The 24,381-nt window shown below is 32.0% G+C and overlaps 1 protein-coding gene across 5 annotated transcripts; it reads right to left on the bottom strand.

Moving 5' to 3' along the window:
* Positions 1-1,620: 1,620 nt before the first annotated feature.
* On the bottom strand, positions 1,621-21,894 carry LOC134258293 (toll-like receptor 13). 5 transcript variants are annotated; one of them, XM_062740820.1, is made up of 3 exons: positions 21,861-21,887; positions 11,988-12,075; positions 1,621-4,355 (listed from the first exon to the last, which is right to left on the bottom strand). In XM_062740820.1, the coding sequence occupies exon 3, from the start codon at positions 4,336-4,338 to the stop codon at positions 1,657-1,659; it is 2,682 nt and encodes an 893-aa protein (XP_062596804.1). In that variant the 5' UTR covers positions 4,339-4,355; positions 11,988-12,075; positions 21,861-21,887; the 3' UTR covers positions 1,621-1,656. The 5 variants fall into 5 exon arrangements, with proteins under 5 accessions (XP_062596804.1, XP_062596803.1, XP_062596806.1 ...); XM_062740819.1 differs by lacking the exon at positions 21,861-21,887 and adding an exon at positions 12,448-12,835; XM_062740822.1 differs by lacking the exon at positions 11,988-12,075 and having other exon boundaries at positions 21,861-21,894.
* Positions 21,895-24,381: the final 2,487 nt, after the last annotated feature.

The raw sequence follows: 24,381 nt of genomic DNA, 5'->3' as shown, positions 1-24,381 counted from the left end.
TTTGGAACATAGAAACATATAATAGACTTCTACAAGAAGGTATGGTCACCATGCACATGCATACACGTGCATGTACAAATGCTGCAATCTGATTGGCTGAAACTTTAAACAGCTATAACTCCCTTGGTTTTCAACCAAACAGGGTGGGATTTAGAACATAGATAGATGTAATGGACTTCTACAAGAAGGTATGGTCACCATGCTCATGTATGCACGTGCGTGCACGTGAAATGGGTAAAATCAAAAATACACTTGAATAAGCGTTTTTTTTAAAAAATACTTTTGGATTAAATACTTTAATATTTACTATATTTAAATATATAGATTTTGTAGACAAGAAGATATGGTCATTACGCACATGCATTCACATGCGCACGCGTGCAATGCTAAAATCTGAATGAATTTGGCGTTGTTAAAGTCACAAATGCATAGACTTTGTCCTATTTAATGAAGCGTACAGGGAATATGGCACTAAAAGGGATTTGGGGAGCGTTTGGGGAACATCTGTAACGGTCCCCGTTACAATTAGCACTAGTTATTATTATTTTTCTTCTTCTTCTTCCTGGAACTTTTTTGTCCGGGAATGATCTTGTAAACTGTTCGTCCGATGTTGGTAAAACCTTTTTAGGGTTAGTAGACATGTTATGTAGATTTGCGGAATCAAGGTCATTTTGCGCGCACGTGCTTGCAAGAGCGTGCACGTGCAACACGTGAAATGACCAATATAATAGATATAGCCACAACTGTTCTATTTTTAGATGAAATGCTTTGAAACTCATAATGTGAGGATATATTAGTAGTATAGACATGATGACATGATGAAAATAGCAAGATCTCACGCGCATGCACGTGCACTTTGCTCTGATTGGCTGCAACTAAAGTCTCAATATCTTTCTTGTTTTTTGACGAAATCCTTTGAAATTTTGAACATAGTCATGCATTAGGATATCGTACAACAAGAAATAAAGCAATTATCATGAAACACGTGCATGCAAGTGCGCTGCAATCTGATTGGCTGAAACTTTAAACAGGTATAACTCCCTTGGTTTTCAACCAAACAGGATGGGATCTGGAACATAGATAGATATAATGGACTTCTACAAGTAGGTATGGTCACCATGCACATGCATACACGTGCGTGTACATGTGCTGCAATCTGATTGGCTGAAACTTTAAACAGCTATAACTCCCTAAGTTTTCACCCAAACGGGGTGGAATTTAGAACATAGATAGATGTCATGGACTTCTACAAGAATGTATGGTCACCATGCTCATGTATGCACGTGCGTGCACGTGAAATGAGTAAAATCAAACACACACTTGAATGAGCGTATTTTTTAAATAATTTTGGATTAAATACTTTAATATTCAGTGTATTAAAAATATAGATTGTGTAGACAAGATGATATGGTCATGACGCAAATGCATTCACATGTGCACGCGTGCAATGCTAAAGTTTAAATGATTTTTGTACACTTCTTTGTAAATGTTGTTAAAATCTCAGATGCATAGAGTTTGTCTTATTTAATGAAGCTTACAGGGAATATGGCACCAAAAGGGAGTTGGGAGCGTTTGGGGAACATCTGTAACGGTCCCCGTTACAATTAGCACTAGTTTACATTATATGAAGTAGTAGCTGCACTTTTTGTTTTTTTTTTAACCATTTACAACCGATACCGGTGGTTCTCCTAGTGGTGTCTCTAACGCCAGCACCACAACCTTCCAGAATACTGCTTCACGGGTACCACCTTCGTACCAAGTTACAACAGATCTCTTTTTAAAGGTTCGGTGAAGCGAAGAAATCATATTGTTACTATTGATGCTTTTATAAAGCAAAAACACGACTGATGTCTCGCCTTTTTGTCTTAGTCTTTCCTCAACTAGATTAGTCTGCCAAAGGCACCATTCACTTTTTGCAAACTCATTTGACAAAACCACCAGGACTTTCTTACTGTTTTTAAATGCTTCCTCTATTTGGCCACATTTATCAGCCCCAACTTCGAATTCTCTATCAGGAAGACACAATCGAAGTTCCTCAGATTCAAGTTTTGGAACCAGTTTTTGGAAAACCCAGCTCTCATCTGCATCACAGTATACGACATAAGCATCATACTTGAATTCCTGTTCATTCAGAAGTTTAACATATCCCATCCGTTTTAAACGATAATAATAAACTAGGTTTCTAATACTTGGCAACTGCACGGCAATAATAATGGAACTTGACACCAACACAAAAGCACATACTGACATAGATATAAGTGGAATTAGCCAAGGATTTTTCTCTTTACAATCTTCTTCTGTAAGGGTAAGTGATAATATCGATTTACGAAGCATGTTTCCGGGCGTTTGACATGTGTATTTCTCTGGGAAATTCAGAAGGGTTACATTTGTTTTCTGTAACCAATTTCTAAACCAAATCATGTCGCATCCACAGTCAAAAGGATTGAATGCGAGACTGAACGTCTCTAAATTATTAATGATATACGGAGGAATTGACGTTTGGTTAAACACTGCAATCCGATTTAATGCTAGATCCAAATGAATCAATTTTGTGAGGTTTTCAAAAACAGTGTCTTTCCATCCGATAAGTTTATTCTGCTTTAAAGAAATTCTTTTCAAAGACTTCATCGATCTGAAAGTGTCTTCGTGAATGGTGTCCATTCTATTCTCTTCCAGGAATAGAGCTGCTAATTTATGTAAGGGTTTTAGTAGCACGTTTCCTAGCGACCCTGTTGGACAATGATTTCCATTGAGGTATAGCGTCGTCACATTCGGGCACCATTTAAACATGTGTTCAGGGTAATATTTTTTATTACCCTCGAAGTCAAAATCATTATAGATAAACTTCATCGTAAGTAAGCTGGATATGTTAAATGCATATTTAAAAATTATTTTAAGACTTTTCACATACCCTATTTTTAACTTCTTAAGAGATTTAAGAGGACTAAATATGTTATTGGAAAGTTGATATAATTCGGTATGGCTCAGATCCAGGGTTTGAAGAGACTGCAGACAAAGAAAGTTTTTTTTAAATAAATATTTCAATTTTGTATTTGACAAATACAACTCTCTCAGATTTGGGTGTAAACTTTGCCTTGATGTATTACAAAACACTGGCATTTCTGAAAAGTAGTTAAAACGGAGGTCTAATTTTCTTAGTCGTGGGAGGCATTGAAATTGATAACCTTTCAATGTTATTATGCTTGTATTTGAGAGATAAAGGGTCGTTAGATTTGGGGTAAAACTTTGGTGTTTTTCACTACAAAAATTTGGAATATCTTTCATAATATTATTCCTGAGATCTAATATGCGAAGAGCAGGAAGGCAACTAAACGAGTTATTACTTAGTCTTGATAGAAGAGAATACTGAAGTCGAAAATCTTCTAGACCTGGAACGTTGCTTTTTCCCTCTGGATTGCAAAACCTCGGAATACTAGTAATTTTATTATTGTTAAGGTTTAACTTTTTAAGGCTCTTAAGGCATTGGAAACGTTCCTCTGGTATATTTCCTATTATACCAATGTTTATAAGATTTAATTCCTCCAGTCTGTTGGTGACTTTTCGAGTATCAAAACACAACTTGGGAAATTTTCCAAGTTTCGTGTTTTGTAGATTCAGTATTCGAAGGTCTGGAAGACATTCTAATGTACAATTTGGAATATTCCTCAGCTTTGTTGATTGAAGCTGTAGGCGTTTCAAGTTTGGAATCCCTCCTATGTCACCCTGGCAAACAATTAAATCTTTAAAATAAGAAAATGATAAATCTAAAGCTGTTAAATTGAGGTCTCGAAGCACTTCGGTAGTGAAGTTCAACAACTGATTTCGCGCCAAAACTAATGTTCTCAGGCTCGTATGTGAAACATACCTAAAAGTATCAGGTACGAGTTTCTTCCAATTATTAGAAGTCAAAAGAAGAACCTGTAGGGATGACGTCATATTTCGGAAAGAATCTCGTAGAATCTGGGATGAAAGTTTTTTATTGTGAGATATTTCTAATGTAGTGAGTTTTTCAAAATATTGGAAAAGTCCTGACTCCAAGTATTCCAAATTCAAGTGTTCAAGCCTTAAAGTTTTTAATGGGAGACTTGTTATATTTATGAGATCTGATGCTGATAAATTTTGACGAGTGAAATACCGAATTGTTACATCTGATGTGTTGCGTGGAAGTCTAGGAAGAAACTGTAATGGTTGCTTCTTTTTTGCGGGTCTGCATATAGCTGAATGAGCTTTATGATCACACAAACACAATCCAAGACCACAGGAGGTAGTAATCGCTGATATGGTTTTCAGTAGGTGAAGAAATACAGGAACATAGATGAAAAATACCTTTATGGTCATTTTGCTTCCCGATTTCTCTAAAAATAAATATAATTGCATATTAATGATATGTTCATTGATAAGACATATGGAAATATGTTGTATTAAAAAAGGAAGTTATTATATTTTGTTACTCACAAGATCAAACTTCCGAATAAAAAGAAGCCATTGACAACAAAAATGATAGCATTGACGAGGGAAAATGTTTAAATAAGGTTCTCAAAAGTATTTTTCAGCAAGTCCGCTATAAAATTCTATATTTAAGAAAACAGAGAGAAAGAAAAAATTAAACTGAACAAAAAAAAAGTAATTTTAAAATAGATAAATAAAAAATTAATATTCCACTTGAAATTAAATGTAGGTTTTCAAGGAAAAACTTTATTTCATTTTATTTTTCTAAATTAATTATTAAATGAGAAGTGTTTTATGATCATCATTGTAAATTAATTAGTAAATGAGAAGTGTTTTATGACCATGATTGTAAATTAATTAGTATGTACTTTGCATTGGCAAACTCCTCTTTAAATGCCACCTGCTTTATACAAGAGTGCAAATAAGGAAAATAGCAAAAATGGAAAAATATTGTTCATTACTTGTATCTATTTTTGTCAATTTGTTAATCAAATTATCAATTTTTAAATTTTTCTAAAAAGGAGTTTTAAATCTATTCTTGTCGCAAATTTATAAAGAAAAAGATAATTTATGTGTCAAAGCATTTTTGAAGCATATTAAAACCACGCTTAAACATTTTATTTCAATGATGGATATCAAAATACATGTAATCGACTTAATATGCACAACCGTAATCTGTCAACAGCTAACAGCAAATAGCTAAATAGCAAACATAAACTACGCTCAAGACTCTGTTTAAAGAACCCAGTATAACATTTAGGAGTAATAAATACTGACTCCTAAAATAGGTAATGTGAGATCTGATGCCATGGAAGAGTAAAAATCCCTTAACGACCAGTTACACCAAACTTGTGCTTTTCGTCAAATTCAACGAAGAAGACGGAAAAATCCATGGGCAATCCTTTGTATAATAATTATATAATAATTAATATGAAAAAAAGTCAGTCTGCATTCGACTTTATGATAGTTTGTCTTTAAATGTAAAAATGTGTCATTTAGAATCAATTCTAATACTTATTGTTAGGCCGTTATTTGCAAACTGAGTTGTTGACAGATTTTCCCGCTTTTTCTCAATCATGACAAGGAGCACTGTTCTGATGTGCCGGTGTCGCATAATATTTGGTCCGCCTCGTTTAAAGGTCCGGCTGGACCTAATACGATAACATATTAGGTCCGCCTGGATCTATAAGAAAAGGTCCGCCCTCGGCCTTTTATACAAATTGTATGCATGTGTTCATTCGATATTAATTGAAAAAAAACTATTCTTTTTAAATTAATAAATGGTATAAAGTCGTATTAATAGCTAGTGTTTCCTTCAAGAGAATGTAGTCAACAATAAGTAAGAAATTGATACATAAATAGGAATGTATAGATTTATTGATCAAGTTTCCTGTCGGGAAAATGGGACATGCTTCTTTTGTCGTTTAAATTAATACACTTATATCAACATTATCATTTAAAAATATTTAGAATACAAATGTACATACATTAACCTTCACTGCCTTATTTACTGACAGATTAATCAGTATGGAATGAACAGATGAATGTTCTTTAGTCCAACAAATCATTTAGTTACAAGTCTCTTTCCTATAAACATGATAAACGTTCGACTTCCACTCGCAAAGAAGTTCACATCTTTCAGAATATTTCTTAATAATATTAATTAAAAAAATCTGTCATTCTATAGCTAGTATAATATTGTTGTCAATAACTGGAGAGTCACTGTAACAGGGGCTTATGTCACGGTGTACTACCCTACACCGTTATTGTAAAAACAACATGCCTGCGGATTGGGCAGTTGGGGTTAGCCTATAATTGTCTTGTCTGAGAAAACCTAAAGTACCATATCACATGTGTTTTTATTAGTTAACATGACTAATAATAAGAAACTTTAAACGCATACAAATTTAAATAAATTAGATAGAAATAGAAAGTGACTTTATAAATCACGACGTATCAAAAACTTAATAAAGTACAACCACTTCGTTGCAGCTACTTGGTTAACGTTAGATTTTTCTATGAATGTAAGAGGTTATTTTGATTTCTTTGTATGTGTGTTTAAATTTATAATAAGTTTATTTTGTTGCGTTCAGACAGATATTCAAGAATGTAATTGAAATTATAGTTTTGACTTCTTGTCAGTTTAAATGAACAAAAAATAAAATAAAATAAAAACAAACTACATATATACTGGTGTATGTCACGAACCAGAAAAAAAGTTAAAGGAGCTCACAGCATCATAGAACAATGAATTACATGTATATTTAATAATAGGCGTGTTTAAGAAATTTACTCTCTCAGTGTACATAGGCTTCGGAACTGGGGGAGGGAGGGGTCATTGTTTTTGCAAAGATTGTCATATTGATATATGCAGTGAAAATTGGATCGTAAGTTTAACTCCTTTTCAAAGGGCACGTTGCAGTGTAGCCAAAGAAGGGTACGTGGTAGTGTTTGGGGAAAAATTGGTACGGAAAAAAGTTAAAATCACCTACCACCCCCCCTCCCTTTTCTTTTTTGCGCTTTTTTTAAGGTTTAACAAAATTTTCTCTTTGAAATAGCCACGCTCTTCCAATTTACTTCCGACGCCAATGATGTTACAGCAATTGAAAGAACTTTATTCAGTAATAACCAATATTTGCCCCCCAAAATCAAACTTTGACGATGAAATATTTAATTATATTCTTAAACAGGGGGATATATGCTGACTTCAAAGCACTGAATATTTTCATAAGCAAAAATTTTCCTTCATAACATAAAAATATCTGAAATACAGAGGGCGAACCTTATATTATACACTGTACTGCTTTTTAAGGTCCGACCTAGCTGTCCCTTTCTCTAGTTTTTAAGCTACGAAAATAAACCCTGTCTAAAATACAGAGGGCGGACCTTTTCTGATAACTGCATTTTAAGGTCCGCCCTGTCTATTTCTATAGTTTTCAAGCTACGAAAATAAACCCTTTCCAAAAATTTCCCTTTATAACATAAAATATCTGAAATACAGAGGGTCTACCTTATATTATAGTGCGTTTTAAGGTCCGCCCTGTCTATTTCTATAGTTTTCAAGCTACGAAAATAAACCCTATCCAAAAATTTCCATTTATAACATAAAAATATCTGAAATACAGAGGGTCTACCTTATATTATACTGCGTTTTAAGGTACGCCCTGTCCCTTTCTCTAGTTTTTAAGCTACGAAAATAAACCTTGTCCAAAATTTTCCCTTTATAACATAAAAATATACTATCCATGTATGATTATCATTATTATAAATGTCGCAGTTTTGAAGTGTACGCCAAGTTCAAGTTCATTCAAGTTCAGTTTATTCGCTCAAACCATATAAATAGTACATGAGGTTCAACAATATACATGTATGTACAAATATATACAAAAAATGATATACAAAATACACTTGAAATGGCGGAAATACATTCGTATGAAGTAAAAAAAAATGACAATGGAGGACAGACTTTTTCATATACTCTATTTATGTAACTGCAAAATCTAATTAATACCTTGGAGTCAGCAGATGACAACAGTTCTGAGAATTTGAAAAAATTTGGTCTATTACAATATTTACTAGGAAGATAATTTTTTCTACATTCGGAAAAAAATTTACATTCTAAAATATAGTGATACTCATCAGCTATTTGTCCATTACTACAAAGATTACATAGTCTATCATTTTTGGGAATTCCAAACCATCTCCGAGTCTCAACTGGAAGACGATGATTTGCTGTTCTAAGTTTAATTAAAATTGTTCTAAACTTTTTTGGTAGTAAGGCTAAATATTTTTCAAATCCAAATTCTGTTTTGAAGATACTATAATTTCTGTATGTACTGATCTTTACGACGTTGTTCAACTATACTTTTAACCATTTAATATTTAAAAAGCTCTGTTCATTCCATACATTTGAGAAACCACAACTATCAAGTATATTCTTAATACATAAAATCCAAGGGTTCTTATGACTTCCTGGACAAAACTGTTCAAATAAATGTCTATATGTAACATAAACAATCTTATTTTCAGGGCTTACCAATAATTTTGCCCAATAGGATATCATTCTTGAATACACTGTTATATACAAAGGGAAGCGACCTGTTTCGCCATAAAACATATAACTAGGAGTACTACTTTTTAAATTAAAAATATATTTCAAAAACTTAAGATGAACGCGTTCAATTATTTCAATATTCTCAAAACCCCATATCTCACATCCATACAGAAGTACTGGAGTGACAACTTTATCGAACAAATCAAGCTGGCAATCTACTGGTAAATTAAATTGTCTAATTTTTCGTATAATTCCATACATGGTTTTTTGAGCTTGGTATTCAAATTCGTTCACAATTTCAATAACAGAATTATTGTAGTAAAATACATTTTTAACAAATGGACTTTTCGAAAAAATCATAATTTTTTGTTTCGTCTACATTGACATTCAGTTTCCATTGTACACAATACGAATGAAACTCATTTAGAGCATGCTGTAAACCCTCTGCAGACTCAGACATTATAACTGTATCGTCAACATGGAACAGAATAAATAATTTAAAATACAGCAAAGTTTCATTTTCAACAGAGTTTAAACTGCTTACATTATTAAAAGAAAGCCCATGCACATTTCTGCTGGCGAAAAACTCTTCTAAATCATTAATATACATAGAAAACAGGAGAGGTTATAAATTTTCTCCTTGGCGGACACCAATGTTACAATTGTAAAATTCAGATGAAAGACCTGAATATATTATTGTTTAGCATTATTTATTTTAAAATTAAAAAAATCAGATCTATTGATATGCATTTTAGCTAACACATAACCATTAGGTTCACCGACCATTCAATGACAGCGCCATCTGCCACGGGCTCTACTTGTGGGTACCTGTCAGGTAAACAAATACGTTAACATATTTGGTCCGCCTTTTATAAGAAATTGTTTTATTAGCTATACACACCGACAGATTTCACACCTTTAATTGTACTAATTCACACAAAGCAAATTCTAGGGAAAAACAAACACGTGCACAATAATTGTGACATTATTAAAGAAGTCATGGTCCTAAAAGGCACTGCTTAAAACACATTAAACGAGTAGATTTTTGTCTAGAGATACGTGAATGTTGTACAAAAAATAAAACACAAAAGGGTAAATCCTTCCTTCATCATAAAGTATTAACAAACGAGCCTTAATTTCATATATTAAAGTCAAGATTAAAACATTTTGCACCACCCGGACCTTAAAACGCAGGGGGGGGGGGGGGCTTTTCTTATACGGGCCGGACCTTTTCTTATAAAAGGCGGACCAAATATGTTATCGTATTAGGTCCGGCCGGACCTTTAAACGAGGCGGACCAAATATTATGCGACACCGGTCGACAGGGGATGCCCACTGATGCTTTTGCTATATATGTTAATTTGCTAATGTGATGATACGATTAAAATATATATAGATAAAATAATAGATTGTTAATCTCAAACACTGAAAAACATGTCATTTAAAATTTTGTACCAATGTTTTTATGCATTGGATAATGTTTATTAATAATGTTTTAAAAGTTTGAACAAAGCTTATATTGAAGGAATCACTACATATATCTAGACTTTTGGGTATGCGAGGGCATGAACGATAATTGTAAACTTTGATGATTTGCATAACAGGCGACGCCCGCATGCATGAATTATCCAACACTTGCAACAGTCGTTTGTGTCTCTGGCATATCAAAATGTAAAGGAAGGTCTTAATTATAAAGGAGATCATAAGCTAGGTTAATTTCTCAATTTGTTTTCCAGAAAGGTTAACAGGCACTAAGCATGTTCAAGTTAAAGCCCGAGATAATAAGCACCGCCCTCAGATTTACCTGGTCTGTATCCCCCCGTCAATCAAATATATTAAGGTCCATCATTGGGTACTTGAAATTGATTGACATTTAGCTACTATTTCCTATATATATCTTTTTCACCTTGTTTGACACGCGTGGTCACCATCAAGTTAACTTTCGGTCTTCTGATGTTTACCACTAAATTACCATCGCAATAAGGAAGTCGTTTCGATGCAAACAATTTTAGCTTGATTATAATTAAATATGATTATCTCTATTGCAAACATGTCATTAAAAATGAAAATTATCGCATATAATGTTTTAATAAAATAGAAGAAGATTGTGTATATTTTTCTAATGAAAAGTGCATAGGGGAATGAAGTCATGTTTTCACTCGTAAAAATTAAAAATGATTCTTGTTATGAGACGCGGCGAAAAATTACGATAAAAATAAAGTAGAAAAAATAAGCTGGTTACATTTTTTGCATGTAATGGATAGTAAGGATGAAACAAAATATCTGATAGGTAACAACTTCGACTGGACAAGTATTAAATTATTTAGAATTTCTTTCTTTCCTTTTCCTGTTTATAGCCGACCATTTCTTGCTTCGTGGGCCGTTACCTTCGTTCAAGGTCACAGGTGTTAAGAATAGTTTTGAAAGAAATACATAGGCCTACGTTAGCAATAATTTAATATTTCGTTTTAAGTTGTTTAATTATAATCTAAATTTACTTAAAATACACACGTACTTGTATGTGATTTTAACTTTACAAAACCATCGTTAGCGGTTTTTTCACAATAGGATACAGAATGTACATTTGCTAATAAAAGGACTTTTTATACAAACGTGAAGTAACTGTTACAATTTAACCGTGATGGAAGCCCTGTAGTTACTATATTTACAATAATTATGAATAGTTTTTAAAATTTTGAAAGGGACAGACAAAGATGAGCATTTTACTTTTGAAGTTATGCCTGTTTTTCATATTGATTATTTTTTTTTTCAACGAACTCAAGTCATTGCTGCTGTGACCTCACAGCATACCGTAGATTTTTTTTAAAAGTCGGCCTGTGAGATTTCTGCTTGTTTGATATTAGATATAAGTCTGAAATTAAGGAATTTTACAATAATCACTAATTATTATTGATATTTCAAATTTACAATGTCGAGATCTGCTAATTTTATGATGAACAGTAGGCCAACAAGCTGTACAGGTAATACTCATGGACTTCTTGTGTATACTGTTTGTGTATAGGGATTAGGGCTTCCCACGGTCTGCACGACTGTCAATGCCTCGGGGTGCCAGTCATGTAAAATTAAATCTCTCCCCTTACCTGAGAAACCGTACGGTTAAAAATCTCGGCCTTTAAAGTAAGATCACCACTGATCCCTTATATCTTTCACAATGCATTGTATAATGTCATTAAAAAGTCTATTAATAAGTTCAAGATCAATTTATCAATGTGAGGAGTATTACTGTAAAACAACTATTATTCGCGTCATCTTTTATTCGTCAGTTTGAAATCAATCCGCGACTATTAATTTTCACGATTAAAGAAACATTTTCTAAAAAAACAAAGCAAAATACATAGGTAGCGACGATTTATAATCGCGACTAAAAGGTCGCGAAACTCAAGAATATTTCTCGCACGCGAATAAATGTTGGTTTACATCAATTTATGCCAGAAAAATTATAAGCAATTTATCACATCCTTACCTTTTGTAGCTTGATATGTTACGATATGACAGAGATAAAGTGAGATCCAGTTAGCGTCCCCTATTTTCACCCTACTTTCCACTTAAAGCTGCAGCATTAAAGGCATTTCAAGTTAATGCATGGATTCATTCTAAAAACTCTCGGCGTTAAAACAAAAGCAAATAAGATAAGAAATCTTTGCAAACATAAAAAAGACATTTTTTGAATAATATATTGCTCTCTTTTTCTTTAATTAGCATGAGAGGCCTTACATGTACATTGTATAAAATTGAAGTTGACACAAATCTAACAATTTGATGCACAGAATTATTTAAATTGTAAGTTGATACCAACACGCTTATAATTCGTTATAATGACATAAAAATTATACGGAATGCTCTATACATCCAGAAGAAAATGACATGCGGAGCGTGATAAGAAAAATTATAGAAAAACACCCGCCGTTTTAGTTTTTAATTACCTTGTAGAAGATGTAGATTACTGCAATGCTTGACAGAAGTGTTTGTATTAAAACAGGGATTGTTGAATCTTATATATATATATACATATACTTTACTTCCTTAATGCTTAAACTTGCACTAATACTTTTTCTAATTAACTTAAATGTAATCAGAAACATAATTATGCTCTTCATTCAAAACCAGAGGGAAGTAAATACTTACAATGGTTTATATCATTGAATTATAAAATTCTCGGAAACATAAAAGTCTGATTAAGTATATGCATTTATGTTCTTTACGTATTCTGGAGAATATGGTGGCATATTTCTGCCCCCTACATGCAAGATAAATTATGTTAACATACAACATAATTATGTAGACATGCAACATATTTATGACAACATGCAAGATAATTATGTTGACATGAAAAATACCAATCTCATAAGAATGTATAATTTAAATATGTTTAAATTTACTTTCTAAAGCTCGTATCTGACATTGTAGTTGCAAGATGCAAGATAATTATATAGACATGCAATTTATTTATGCCAATATGCAGGATAATTATGTAGACATGCAACTTATTTATGTCAATACGCAAGATAATTATGTCAACATACGACTTATGTATGTCAACATACAAGATGATTATGCTAATATGCAAGATATGTATGTTGATATGCAACTTATTATCTTGCATGTTGACATAAATATCTTTTATGTAAAAATATAACTCGCATGTTAACATAAATAAGTCGCATGTTGACATAAATAAGTAGCATGTTAACATAATTATCTTGCATGTGTACATAAATATCTTGCATGTGTAATTAAATATCTTGCATGTGTAATTAAATATCTTGCATGTCTACATAATTATCTCGCTTATTAACATAAGTATCTTGCATGTTAACATAAATATCTTGCAAGTCTACATAATTATCTCGCATGTCATCATAAGTAACCCTCATCTTGTCATAATTATGTTGCAACTTGCATCTACGATGTCAGATACGAGCGTCAGTATGGGATTTTACCCATTTTAAAATCAGATTCTCTTAAAAGATTTGTAACTTGCATGTCAACATAATTATCTTGCATGTTGACAAAATTTTCTTGCATGTTGACATAAATTTCTTGCATGTATCTTGCATGTAGGGGGCAGAAATATGCCACCATAGGAGAAGGACTAAGTTTGCTTTTTTTCTTAAAAGCGGCAGACAAAATCAGATTATTATATCATGAACAAATAAAATATGTCATGTATTGTCAGTTTACAAAATAGGGGTCAGAAAAAGGGGATTCAGATAAAGAGTATTACACATATCTGGCAAAAAATTCTACAACCTGACCCCCAGCACCATAATAAAACTAACGTGATGTATATAGGAAAAAGTGGAGGGGGTCAACCAGAAAGAATTTTCGGTGGAAAGAAAATGTTAGAATAAAATTTAAACCCGTGAAAACAAGGTTGAAACTGTGCTTTTCATAAGGAGACATATTTTCTTATAGGTTATTTAAAAAAGCGTATCAATCGTTTAATTATGATGTTGAGAGAGAGAGAGGGAGAAAAAAAAGAAAGATAAAAGTTATCATAAAGATTTTTTCATACATTTGATATATTCATGGAGTATAAATGTACATGCACATATAAATAATTTGATTTATTTAACTTTGTAATTTTCTTTTCATATTCATTTATTCTCCCTATTTGTAGAAAAAAATATATTAATTGAATTAAATGAAAAAAAAAAATCCTACACAACTCCAGTATATGGCATTGCTTTTTTTTAAAATTATATTTTATGTATCATATAATTTAGTTTCATATTCTTAAAAACGCCCGCGTTAGAGCTCTAGAGTCGCGAAGTAAGGAGTCAATCCTTACGCCGCGGGTTCGAATCCCACTGTTGGACGTGGAGACCGTTTTTTTCGAGTTCCCGTGTCGCAGTAGGTGCTGGCGCGAAAAAAATGTTCCCTTCCTCCTCAATGGCACTGAGTGCCGAGTAAAGGACACAATTTGCATCTCTCTATCGGCAAGTGGTGACGTAACCATATGAGTGAAAAATTTTCTAGAGGGACGTTAAACAATATACAATTAATCAATCATTTAATCAATCATATTCTTTAACACCGAATTAGGATGACTTATTTGAAAAATCTTTGTATTGTATAACATACTACTATATAATATCGTACTTTTATCCTTTACCCTTTATTAAAAGAAATCCATTGAATTTTTATGTCGTGTTTAAATATTTACATGAATTAATTATCTATGATCGTAATTCTAAAGGACTTGCATAGAATGTAGCCAAAATTAAATCGAAAATTTACATACATATATTGAATTATTTATTCTCTTACTATGGGTCCACCGGGAGTTTGAACGTTGGTGTTGCATATATTCAATATCTCATTTCGTGCACTGGGTACCCCTACCATTGATACATTTATAAACCATTAATATTGAAAAGAAGAAATAAATTATTTGTATTAAATAATGTTTGCTTTTAATAACCCTTAATGTTCGTCAATTTTTTACGTAATTTTTTAGCTACCGAAAAACGTTCATAATAGAAAAGAATTATTCATAATGTCTATCATTTCCTAACAGCACTGTCTCGTACCATAATTATAAGTTGTATATAAATATACCTTCTGCCATACTGCTTTAATGTGTATAGATAAAATGATGACAGTTTAAAGAAGAAAATGCAAAAAACAAGCAGGTCATTTTTGTTGGACTCGAATTACAGATTGACAAGAACATGCTTATTATTCTATACGTTGGTTTTCCTTGTATTTCCAATTGCTTTTAGCAAATCTAAGCATTATGACTTTTTTTTCAATTTTTTACAAGTACTTCATGGATTTTTTGAGGAAAAGAAATATTTTTGGCCAGATGTTTTGAAAAGCGTGTAAAGTACTTCCTTTTCTAATAAGATATTCTAATATGTTTTACGGTGTGACCGTTGGGGCGAGCGCAGTTGTACCATCAGAAACACTCTAAAAATTGATCAGCCACTTCAAACATCAAGCCGCACGAGACATCTCGACTAGCTATGACGTCACACGACGTCACGGAGCTCGTCGGAGCCTACGGAGACAGGAGAGCGTCTCTTTGAAACTATAGACCTAGTGCAATTTTGGTTGAAAAACATTGTAGAGTTATTTTTTGTTTCTTTGAAAGATTTCTACAAACTGATCTAGCCTTTTATGCTTTACGTTATTATTTATTTATTTATTTGCGCAAAGGACATTGAGTAGTGCAGGGATATTGAGAATGTTTCACAGAGAAATTTGGCTGACCTATGTACAGATTTCAATCCAAATTCTCCTCCGTTCTTACTCGTTAGTCTATTGAGCTCGCTGCGCTCGCTAATATACTCTTACATTTGTATGCCTTCAATATACAATTTTTTTCTAAGTAAATGATAAAGTTAATATCTCTTTCTAGAATGCTTTAGGATTATTGTTATACTGTTATATCCCTCTTGAAGATACATATTGTCCTCCGCTTTCGCGAAAGCGAGGGGACATTAAATATTATTCGTCTGTCCTTCTAGCTGTCTAGCTGTCCGTCCGTCCTTCACAAAAACATTAACATTGACCATGACTTTTGATTAAGTGGAGCTATGACTTTCATATTTCACATGTGTATTCCTTTTGACAAAACCCTCCTTTAAGCACCACCAAATTTTACCTTTTGACCTTGAACTTGGAGTTTAATCCACTTTTACACAAAAATGCCAAACTTTTACTTTGGTCATAACTGTTGAATGGTACATACTAGGATTTCATATTTCACAAATGTATTCTTTGTAATAAGACCTTTCACTGGATTTCAACAACTTTGACCTTTTACATGTACCATGACCTTGGGGATTTCTGTACTTATAAAAAGACTTTAACTTGATCATAACTTTTGAACGGTAAGGGGTAGGGCTTTCGTACTTCACATAATTTATGTAATCCTTGTAAGAAGACTTTTCATTGGATACAAAGAACTTTGACCTTGACCTTGGAGTTGATCTTCTTTTCTAAAACTTTGACGATGGCCACAACTTGTGAATGGTAGATACTAGGAATTTCATATTTCACATAGGTTTTCGTTGAAGCAAGACGTTGCATTGGATACCAACAACTTTGACCTTTTGACCTTGACCTTGGAGATTTCCGTACTTATAAAAACTTTCCTTTTGACCATAACTTTTAAATAGTGAGAGCTAGAGCATTTATACTTCACATATGTAATCCTTGTTAGAATACCTTCCATTGGATAACAAGAACTTTAACCTTCTGACTTTGGAGTTTGACGTACTTTTAAAAAACTTTTACCTTGGCCATAACTTTTGAACGGTAAGGTCTAGCGCTTTCATACATCACATTTGTAATATTTGTGGCAAGACCTTTCTTAAGAAACCAACAACTTAGACCCTTTCACCTTGGAGTTTGATCTACCTTTCAAAAATTTATCCTTGACCATAACTTTTGAACAGATGGTGCTAGGGATTTTGTATTTCACAATCGTATTACTTGTGAGAAAACCCCTACTTTGGGTAATAGTATATTTAATTTGCATTTAAGAAAAGTTAAATCTTCGTTATGATGCCGTACGGGGTCATCAGTGTTTCACAAACACATTTTGTTCCTTCCTGAGAAGGGATAGGACTTTAATACCGTATTCGACATGTGCATTACCTGTGACAAGATAATTCCGAACATGCTATGATTTCTTACCTCTTGACCTTGACCTTCACGATTGACCTTATTTTTTTTTTAAAAATTCAACTTCAATGATTAATTTCTAAATAAATGACATATGATAAGGTGTTTATATTAGACACAATATGTCATAAAAAAATAACATCTCACCAACAAAGACCCTGAAAATGGGGGACCACAATTCTTTGAATTTTCTTGTTTCCTTATGTTCTTTATCTATAAAGAAAACATCATAAAAATTGGAACATAACAAGAGTGTAGCTGTATTAAATAGCACGCTACACAATTGAGGGATTGTTCGAGAAGATTCCACTCATATACATATAAAGAGTCATCTAAGGCCGGTTAAGAATTTTTAATAAATCGTCATTCAGGGATATTAAGAAGTGAAGGATCTTTACCGTTCCATGATCACCTTCCATGACAAAGGTTTCCATTTTTAAGGTCTCCTGAAAGAGACCGACAACTTTCACACAAATGTACGGAGCATTTGACGGAAGAAAAGTTGCTGCTTTTTACTAGTATTTCAAATATATCTGAAGTGGAGGAAGGGGTTTAAACGCATACCATTCCCATTATGGAACCGGTGCTTTAACAAATGGGCTACCGTGACCGTCTATACAAATGGTATTTAGTTGATAATCTCCATATTAGAGTTTCGAAAATATAGATATAGTACTCAAAATATCATATTTCAACGTTATATTGATTTAAAATCATATTGAATTGCTGAAATAATATACTACAATGGATTGACAGACTTTAAGTATTGTAAGTTTTTTTTAAATGTTGTTGCCAAATGTAATTATTTGAAATCTTTGTTTATAAACATCAATTTAATCATAACGTTTGTCTTTAAAGAATTGTGTGAAATGAAAATCAAATTATTGTTGATCTTTGATAAGAAACTCACTTAAATCGCATTAGAGCTTACATTATTCTGAATTCAAAATTAAAAGTATTTAATGATATCTCTTTACAACAAGGATAGACAACAATTATGAATCAATAATATTAAAAGAAATAAAATTACAAATTTTTTTTAATTAGTAATTGATTCCGACACATTTTATAACATTGGCTCTTTGTGCCCTTATGTGAAGTAGATACTGACAATTAACGTTATCGCGATATTGATTTTCTAATATATTATCCTTGTAATATTGATCAGACCTCCATATACAAGAAACGGTTGCAAAAAAAAAAATCAAGCTTTTTGAAATATTTGAATAAAACGAGGTCACTCCAACGGTTTCCAGTGGGGAGAATATTCTGTGTTTCTTTTTAAAAGGAAAAACTCTACATGACAAAAGATATATAGTTTAAAGCAGCGCTCTGTCCAAAAAAAAAATTATTATAAGGTCACATTTTAGAAATGATTCTAGTACCTAATGATCATATTTTGGATAATATTATGAAAAATCCCAGTCGTAATATTCTGTAGTTTTACGTCGAAAGATAAAAAGCACAATATAGCAAATATTTCAAATGGACTCGAAATATTCATGAATATTCTTGGATTTTTTTTTGTACCATTCCTTAAACTATAAAAAAAAAGCATAAGGGAAAAGCATGCCCTACCTATTGCTGTATCTGTTTGAGAGATCAGGGAAATGTTATAATTCTATCGTGTTATCAAGGTAGAGGAGCTCGCACCATTTCTTAAGTGAAGCTAAGGTACACCAGATTTACAGACCTTTACGCTTCCGTTCATTCCTCCGCTGGTTGTTCAAATGATGTTGAAATAGATCAAACCGAATGAGCTTTGTTTTAAAAATAATAAATGCTACTGATTGATAGAACATGTACGTATGTGTGTTTATTTTACGATTTAATAAAGGGAAATGGAAAGATATATCCTTCAAAACAAGCGTAATAGTTGGGCTGAAATCTTCCATTTGTATGCCTTCCTAAATCTGACCTTATTTGTGCAAAATAATATACATTTGTTCTGATTACTTTTCTGCAAAAAAGTAAATAAATAAACAAATTTCTAAATATGCACTAGACACAATGCATTAAATTTTGTTCTTTATTTACGTTAGTCTTTTTCTTGACAAAATTCATTCTCACGATAAATTAATTCTTCCGCATTTTACAAACCTCAAACTGGAAAATTCGATCTCTGAAATGAAATCGATAAAAAATGTTGTTTTTATCAGTGTAAATTTCACTTCTCTAAATCTGATTATTGTAATATTTCCCCTTTTCCTTTAATCTCACAGATCGTCTTTGAATATATATTTCGTCACGTTATTTTCAGGGCTAACCAATAATTTTGCCCAATAGGATATCATTCTTGAATACACTGTTATATACAAAGGGAAGCGACCTGTTTCGCCATAAACCATATAACTAGGAGTACTACTTTTTAAATTAAAAGTATATTTCAAAAATTTAAGATGAACGCGTTCAATTATTTCAATGTTCTCAAAATCCCATATCTCACATCCACAGAAGTACTGGAGTGACAACTTTATCGAACAAATCAAGCTGGCAATCTACTGGTAAATTAAATTGTCTAATTTTTCGTATAATTCCATACATGGTTTTTTGAGCTTGCTCACATTAATGTTTTTTAGTTTTACAGAATGAGCCTGATCGGGAAAAGAGTATACTAGGCATTTAAATTCGTTCACAATTTTAATAACAGAATTATTGTAGTAAAATACATTTTTAACAGATAGACCTAAAAAATCATAATTTTTTGTTTTGTCTACATTGACATTCAGTTTCCATTGTACACAATACGAATGAAACTCATTTAGAGCATGCTGTAAACCCTCTGCAGACTCAGACATTATAACTGTATCGTCAGCATAGAACAAAATAAATAATTTGAAATACAGCAAAATTTCATTTTCAACAAAGTTTGAACTGCTTACATTATTAAAAGAAAGCCCATGCACATTTCTGCTGGCGAGAAACTCTTCTAAATCATTAATATACATAGAAAACAGGAGAGGTTATAAATTTTCTCCTTGGCGGACACCAATATTACAATTGTAAAATTCAGATGAAAGACCTGAATATATTGTTCCTTACCATTATTTATTTTAAAATTTAAAAAATCAGATCTATTGATATGTATTTTAGCTAACAAATAACCATTAGGTTCACCGACCATTCACTGACAGCGCCATCTGCCGCGGGCTCTACTTGTGGGTGCCTGTCGGGTAAACAAATGCGTCACACCCCCATTGTTTTATTAGCTATACACACCGACAGATTTCACACCTTTAATTGTACTAATTCACACAAAGCAAATTCTAGGGAAAAACAAACACGTGCACAATAATTGTGGCATTATGAAGTCATGGTCCTAAACGGCACTGCTTAAAACACATTAAACAAGTAGATTTTTGTCTAGAGATACGTGTATGTTGTACAAAAAATAAAACACAAAAGGGTAAATCCTTCTTTCATCATAAAGTATTAACAAACGAGCCTTAATTTCATATATTAAAGTCAAGATTAAAACATTTTGCACCACCCGGACCTTAAAACGCAGGGGGGACCTTTTCGTATACGGACCAGACCTTTTCTTATAAAAGGCGGACCAAATATGTTATCGTATTAGGTCCGGCCGGACCTTTAAACGAGGCGGACTAAATATTATGCGACACCGGTCGACAGGGGATGCCCACTGAAGCTTTTTATATATATGTCAATTTGCTAATGTGATGATACGATTAAAATATAATAGATAAAATAAGAGATTGTTAATCTCAAACACTGAAAAACATGTCATTTAAAATTTAGTACCAATGTTTTTATGCATTGGATAATGTTCATTAATAATGTTTTAAAAGTTTGAACAAAGCTTATATTGAAGGAATCACTACATATATCTAGACTTTTGGGTATGCGAGGGCATGAACGATAATTGTTAACTTTGATGATCCACTTAACAGGCGACGCCCGCATGCATTAATTATTCAACACTTCCAACAGTCGTTATTGTCTCTGGAATGTCAAAATGTAAAAGAAGGTCTGAATTATAAACGAGTTCCTAAGTTAGGTTAATTTCTTAATTTTTATCCATAAAGGTTACCTGACACTTCGCGTGTATAAGTTAAAGTTAGAACACCACTGATCCCTTATATCTTCAGAATGCATAGTACACTCTATATTGCCATAATAAAAAATCTATTAATAAGTTCAAGATCTATTTTTTTGAATGTGAGGAGTATTACATTTATGCCAGAAAAATTATAAGCAAGATTTCAAATTCTTACCTTTTGCAGCTCGATAGGTCACGATGTGACTGAGATAAAATGAGATTCAGATTGCGTTCCCTATTCTCACCCTACTTTCCACTTCGACAAACCTATTTACAGCTGCAGCATTAAAGGCAATTTAAGTTAATGCATTATTTCATTCTAGAAACTCTCTGCATTAAAACAAAAGTAAATAAGATAAGAATTCTTTGCAAACATAAAAAGACATTTTTTGAATAATATATTGCTCTCTTTTTCTTTACTTAGTATTAGAGGCCTTGCATGTACATTGTATAAAATTTACGTTGACACAAATCTAACAATTTGAGGCACATAGTTATTAAAATTCTAAGAGGATACCAACATGCTTATAATTAATTATAATGACATAAAACTTATGCTCTGTAGATCATATAAGAAAATGAAATGCGGTGCACGATGAAAAAATATATAGAAAAACACCCGTCGTTTCAGTTTTTAATTACCTTGTAGCAGATGTAGATTACTGCAATTGACAGAAGTGTTTGTATCAAAACAGGGCTTGCTGAATCTTTTATCCCATGATTATATACATTTTTGTACTTCCTTAATGCTTAAACTTGCACTTATACTGATTCTAATTAACAGAAATGTAATCAAAAACATAATTATGCTCTTCATTCAAAACCAGAAGGAAGTAAATACATACAATGGTTTATATCATCAGAATTATAAAATTCTCGGAAACATAAAAGTCTGACTAAGTATATGTTGTTTACTTATCCTGCCCAAGGACTGAGCTTGCTTATTTGGTTAAAAGCGGCAGACAAAAACAAAGTATTATATCATGAACATATGAAATATGTCATACATGTATTAACAGTTTACAAAATGGGGGTCAGAAAAAGGGGATTCAGATAAAGAGTATTACACATCTCAGAGGCAACAAAATTCCACAATCTGACCCACTGCACCACAAAAAATCTAACGTTATGTACATCGGAAAAGGGGGAGGGCGTCAACCAGAATTATTTGTCGGTGAAAAAAAATAGAATAAAATCTAAACCCGTGGAAGCAAGGTTTAAATTGTGTTTTTCATCAAGAGATATATTTTTCTTAAAGGTTATTTAAAAAGAGTATCAATCGTTTCATTATGATGTAGAGAGAGAGAGAGAGAGAGAGAGAGAGAGAGAGAGAGAGAGAGAGAGAGAGAGAGATAAAAGTATCTTATAGATTTTTTTCATACATTTGATATGTATGGCGTTTAAATGTACATGCACATATAAATAATTTTGATTTATTTAACTTAAGTTTGTAATTTTCTTTTCATTTTCGTTTATTTCTCACTATTTGTAGAAAAAAATAAAACAATTATATAAATTGCATTTAGTGAGAAAAACCTACTGTAACACAACTCCAGTATATGGCATTGTTTTCTGTTCATATCATATGTATTATATAATTTTGTTTCATATTCTTTAACATCCAATTAGGATGACTTATATGAGAAATCTTTGTATAAATATATTATTATATATTATATATTATTCTAATAAACTACTATATAACATCGTACTTTTATCCTTTACCCTTTATTAAAAGAAATACAATTTTTATGTCGCGTTTAAATTTTTCCATGAACTGTTAATTTATGATTGTAATTCTAAAAGACTTGCACAAAATGAGGTCAAAATTAAATCGAAAAATTACAAACATGTATTGAATTATTATCATACCAGCCTGAGAACATTAGTATTAGCGCGAAATCAGTTGTTGTACTTCACCACCGAAGTGCTTCGAGACCTAAATTTGACAGCTTTAGATTTATCATTTTCTGCTTTCAAAGATTTAAGAATTCTTTGCCAGGGTGACACAGGATATACATCAAATTTGCATATTTATTATTGACAACAAAAATGATAGCATTGACGAGGGCAAATGTTTAAACAAGGTTCTTAGAAGTATTTTTCAGCAAGTCTGCTATAAAATTCTATTTTTATGCGTGCCTGGTATTAAAGAAAACAGAAAGAAAGAACAAATTAAAACGAACAAAAATATATTAAAATTAATAAATAAGAAAATAATATTCCACTTGAAATTAAATGTAGGGTTTCAAGGAAAAACTTTATTTCATTTTATTTGTCTAAATTGATTATCAAATGAAAAGTGTTTTATGGCCATGATTGTAAATTAATTAGTATGCATTTTTGCATTGGCAATATCCTCTTTAAATGCCACCTGCTTTATACAAGAGTGCAAATAAGGAAAATAGCAAAAGATTGAAAAATATTGTTCATCACGTGCATCTATTTTGGTCAATTTGTTAATTAAATTATGAACTTTTAAAAAAATTTAAAAAGGAGTATAAAATGTATTCTTGTCTCAAATTAATAGATAAAACGATAATATATGTGTCAAAGTATTTTTGAAGCGTATTCAATGATGGATATTAGAATAATCGTCTTAGTGGACATTTTCGGTTGGGTGAACTTCTACAGCTGTTAGCGACTATGGATAAAGACGTGTGGAAACCATGTTGTGTCAGAACGAAATAACTAATACAAACATGATTAACATGTATTATTATGTATCAAAATAGTTATTAGATACTTCGACATTTTTCAACAAAAAAGTTCAAAACAAAAAAAGTATTCCATACAGTATCATGTTACATCCGCACAAAATACCTAATGCCAAAACCGTAATACTACTAGATGATAAAACATATTCTTTGTATATATTTTTATATATTAATATATTATTATGATAAACTACTATATAACATCGTATTTTTATCCTTTACCCTTTATCAAAATTAATACAATTTTATGTCGCGTTTACATTTTTCCATGAACTGTTAATTTATGATCGTAATTCTAAAGGACTTGCACAAAATGAAGACAAAATTAAATTGAAAAATTATATACATATATTGAATTATTTATTCTCTTACTATGGGTCCACCGGGAGTTTGAACATTGGTGTTACATAAATTCAATATCTCATTTCGTGCACCGGGTACCCCTA

The sequence above is a fragment of the Saccostrea cucullata genome, unplaced genomic scaffold (assembly GCF_032062105.1).
Source record: "Saccostrea cucullata isolate Sc308-1 unplaced genomic scaffold, CSIRO_AGI_Scuc_v1 ctg786, whole genome shotgun sequence".
Lineage (NCBI taxonomy): Eukaryota > Metazoa > Mollusca > Bivalvia > Ostreida > Ostreidae > Saccostrea > Saccostrea cuccullata.
The sequence above is the reverse complement of the archived record's forward strand: the minus strand, read 5'-3'. Positions and strand labels throughout refer to the sequence as shown.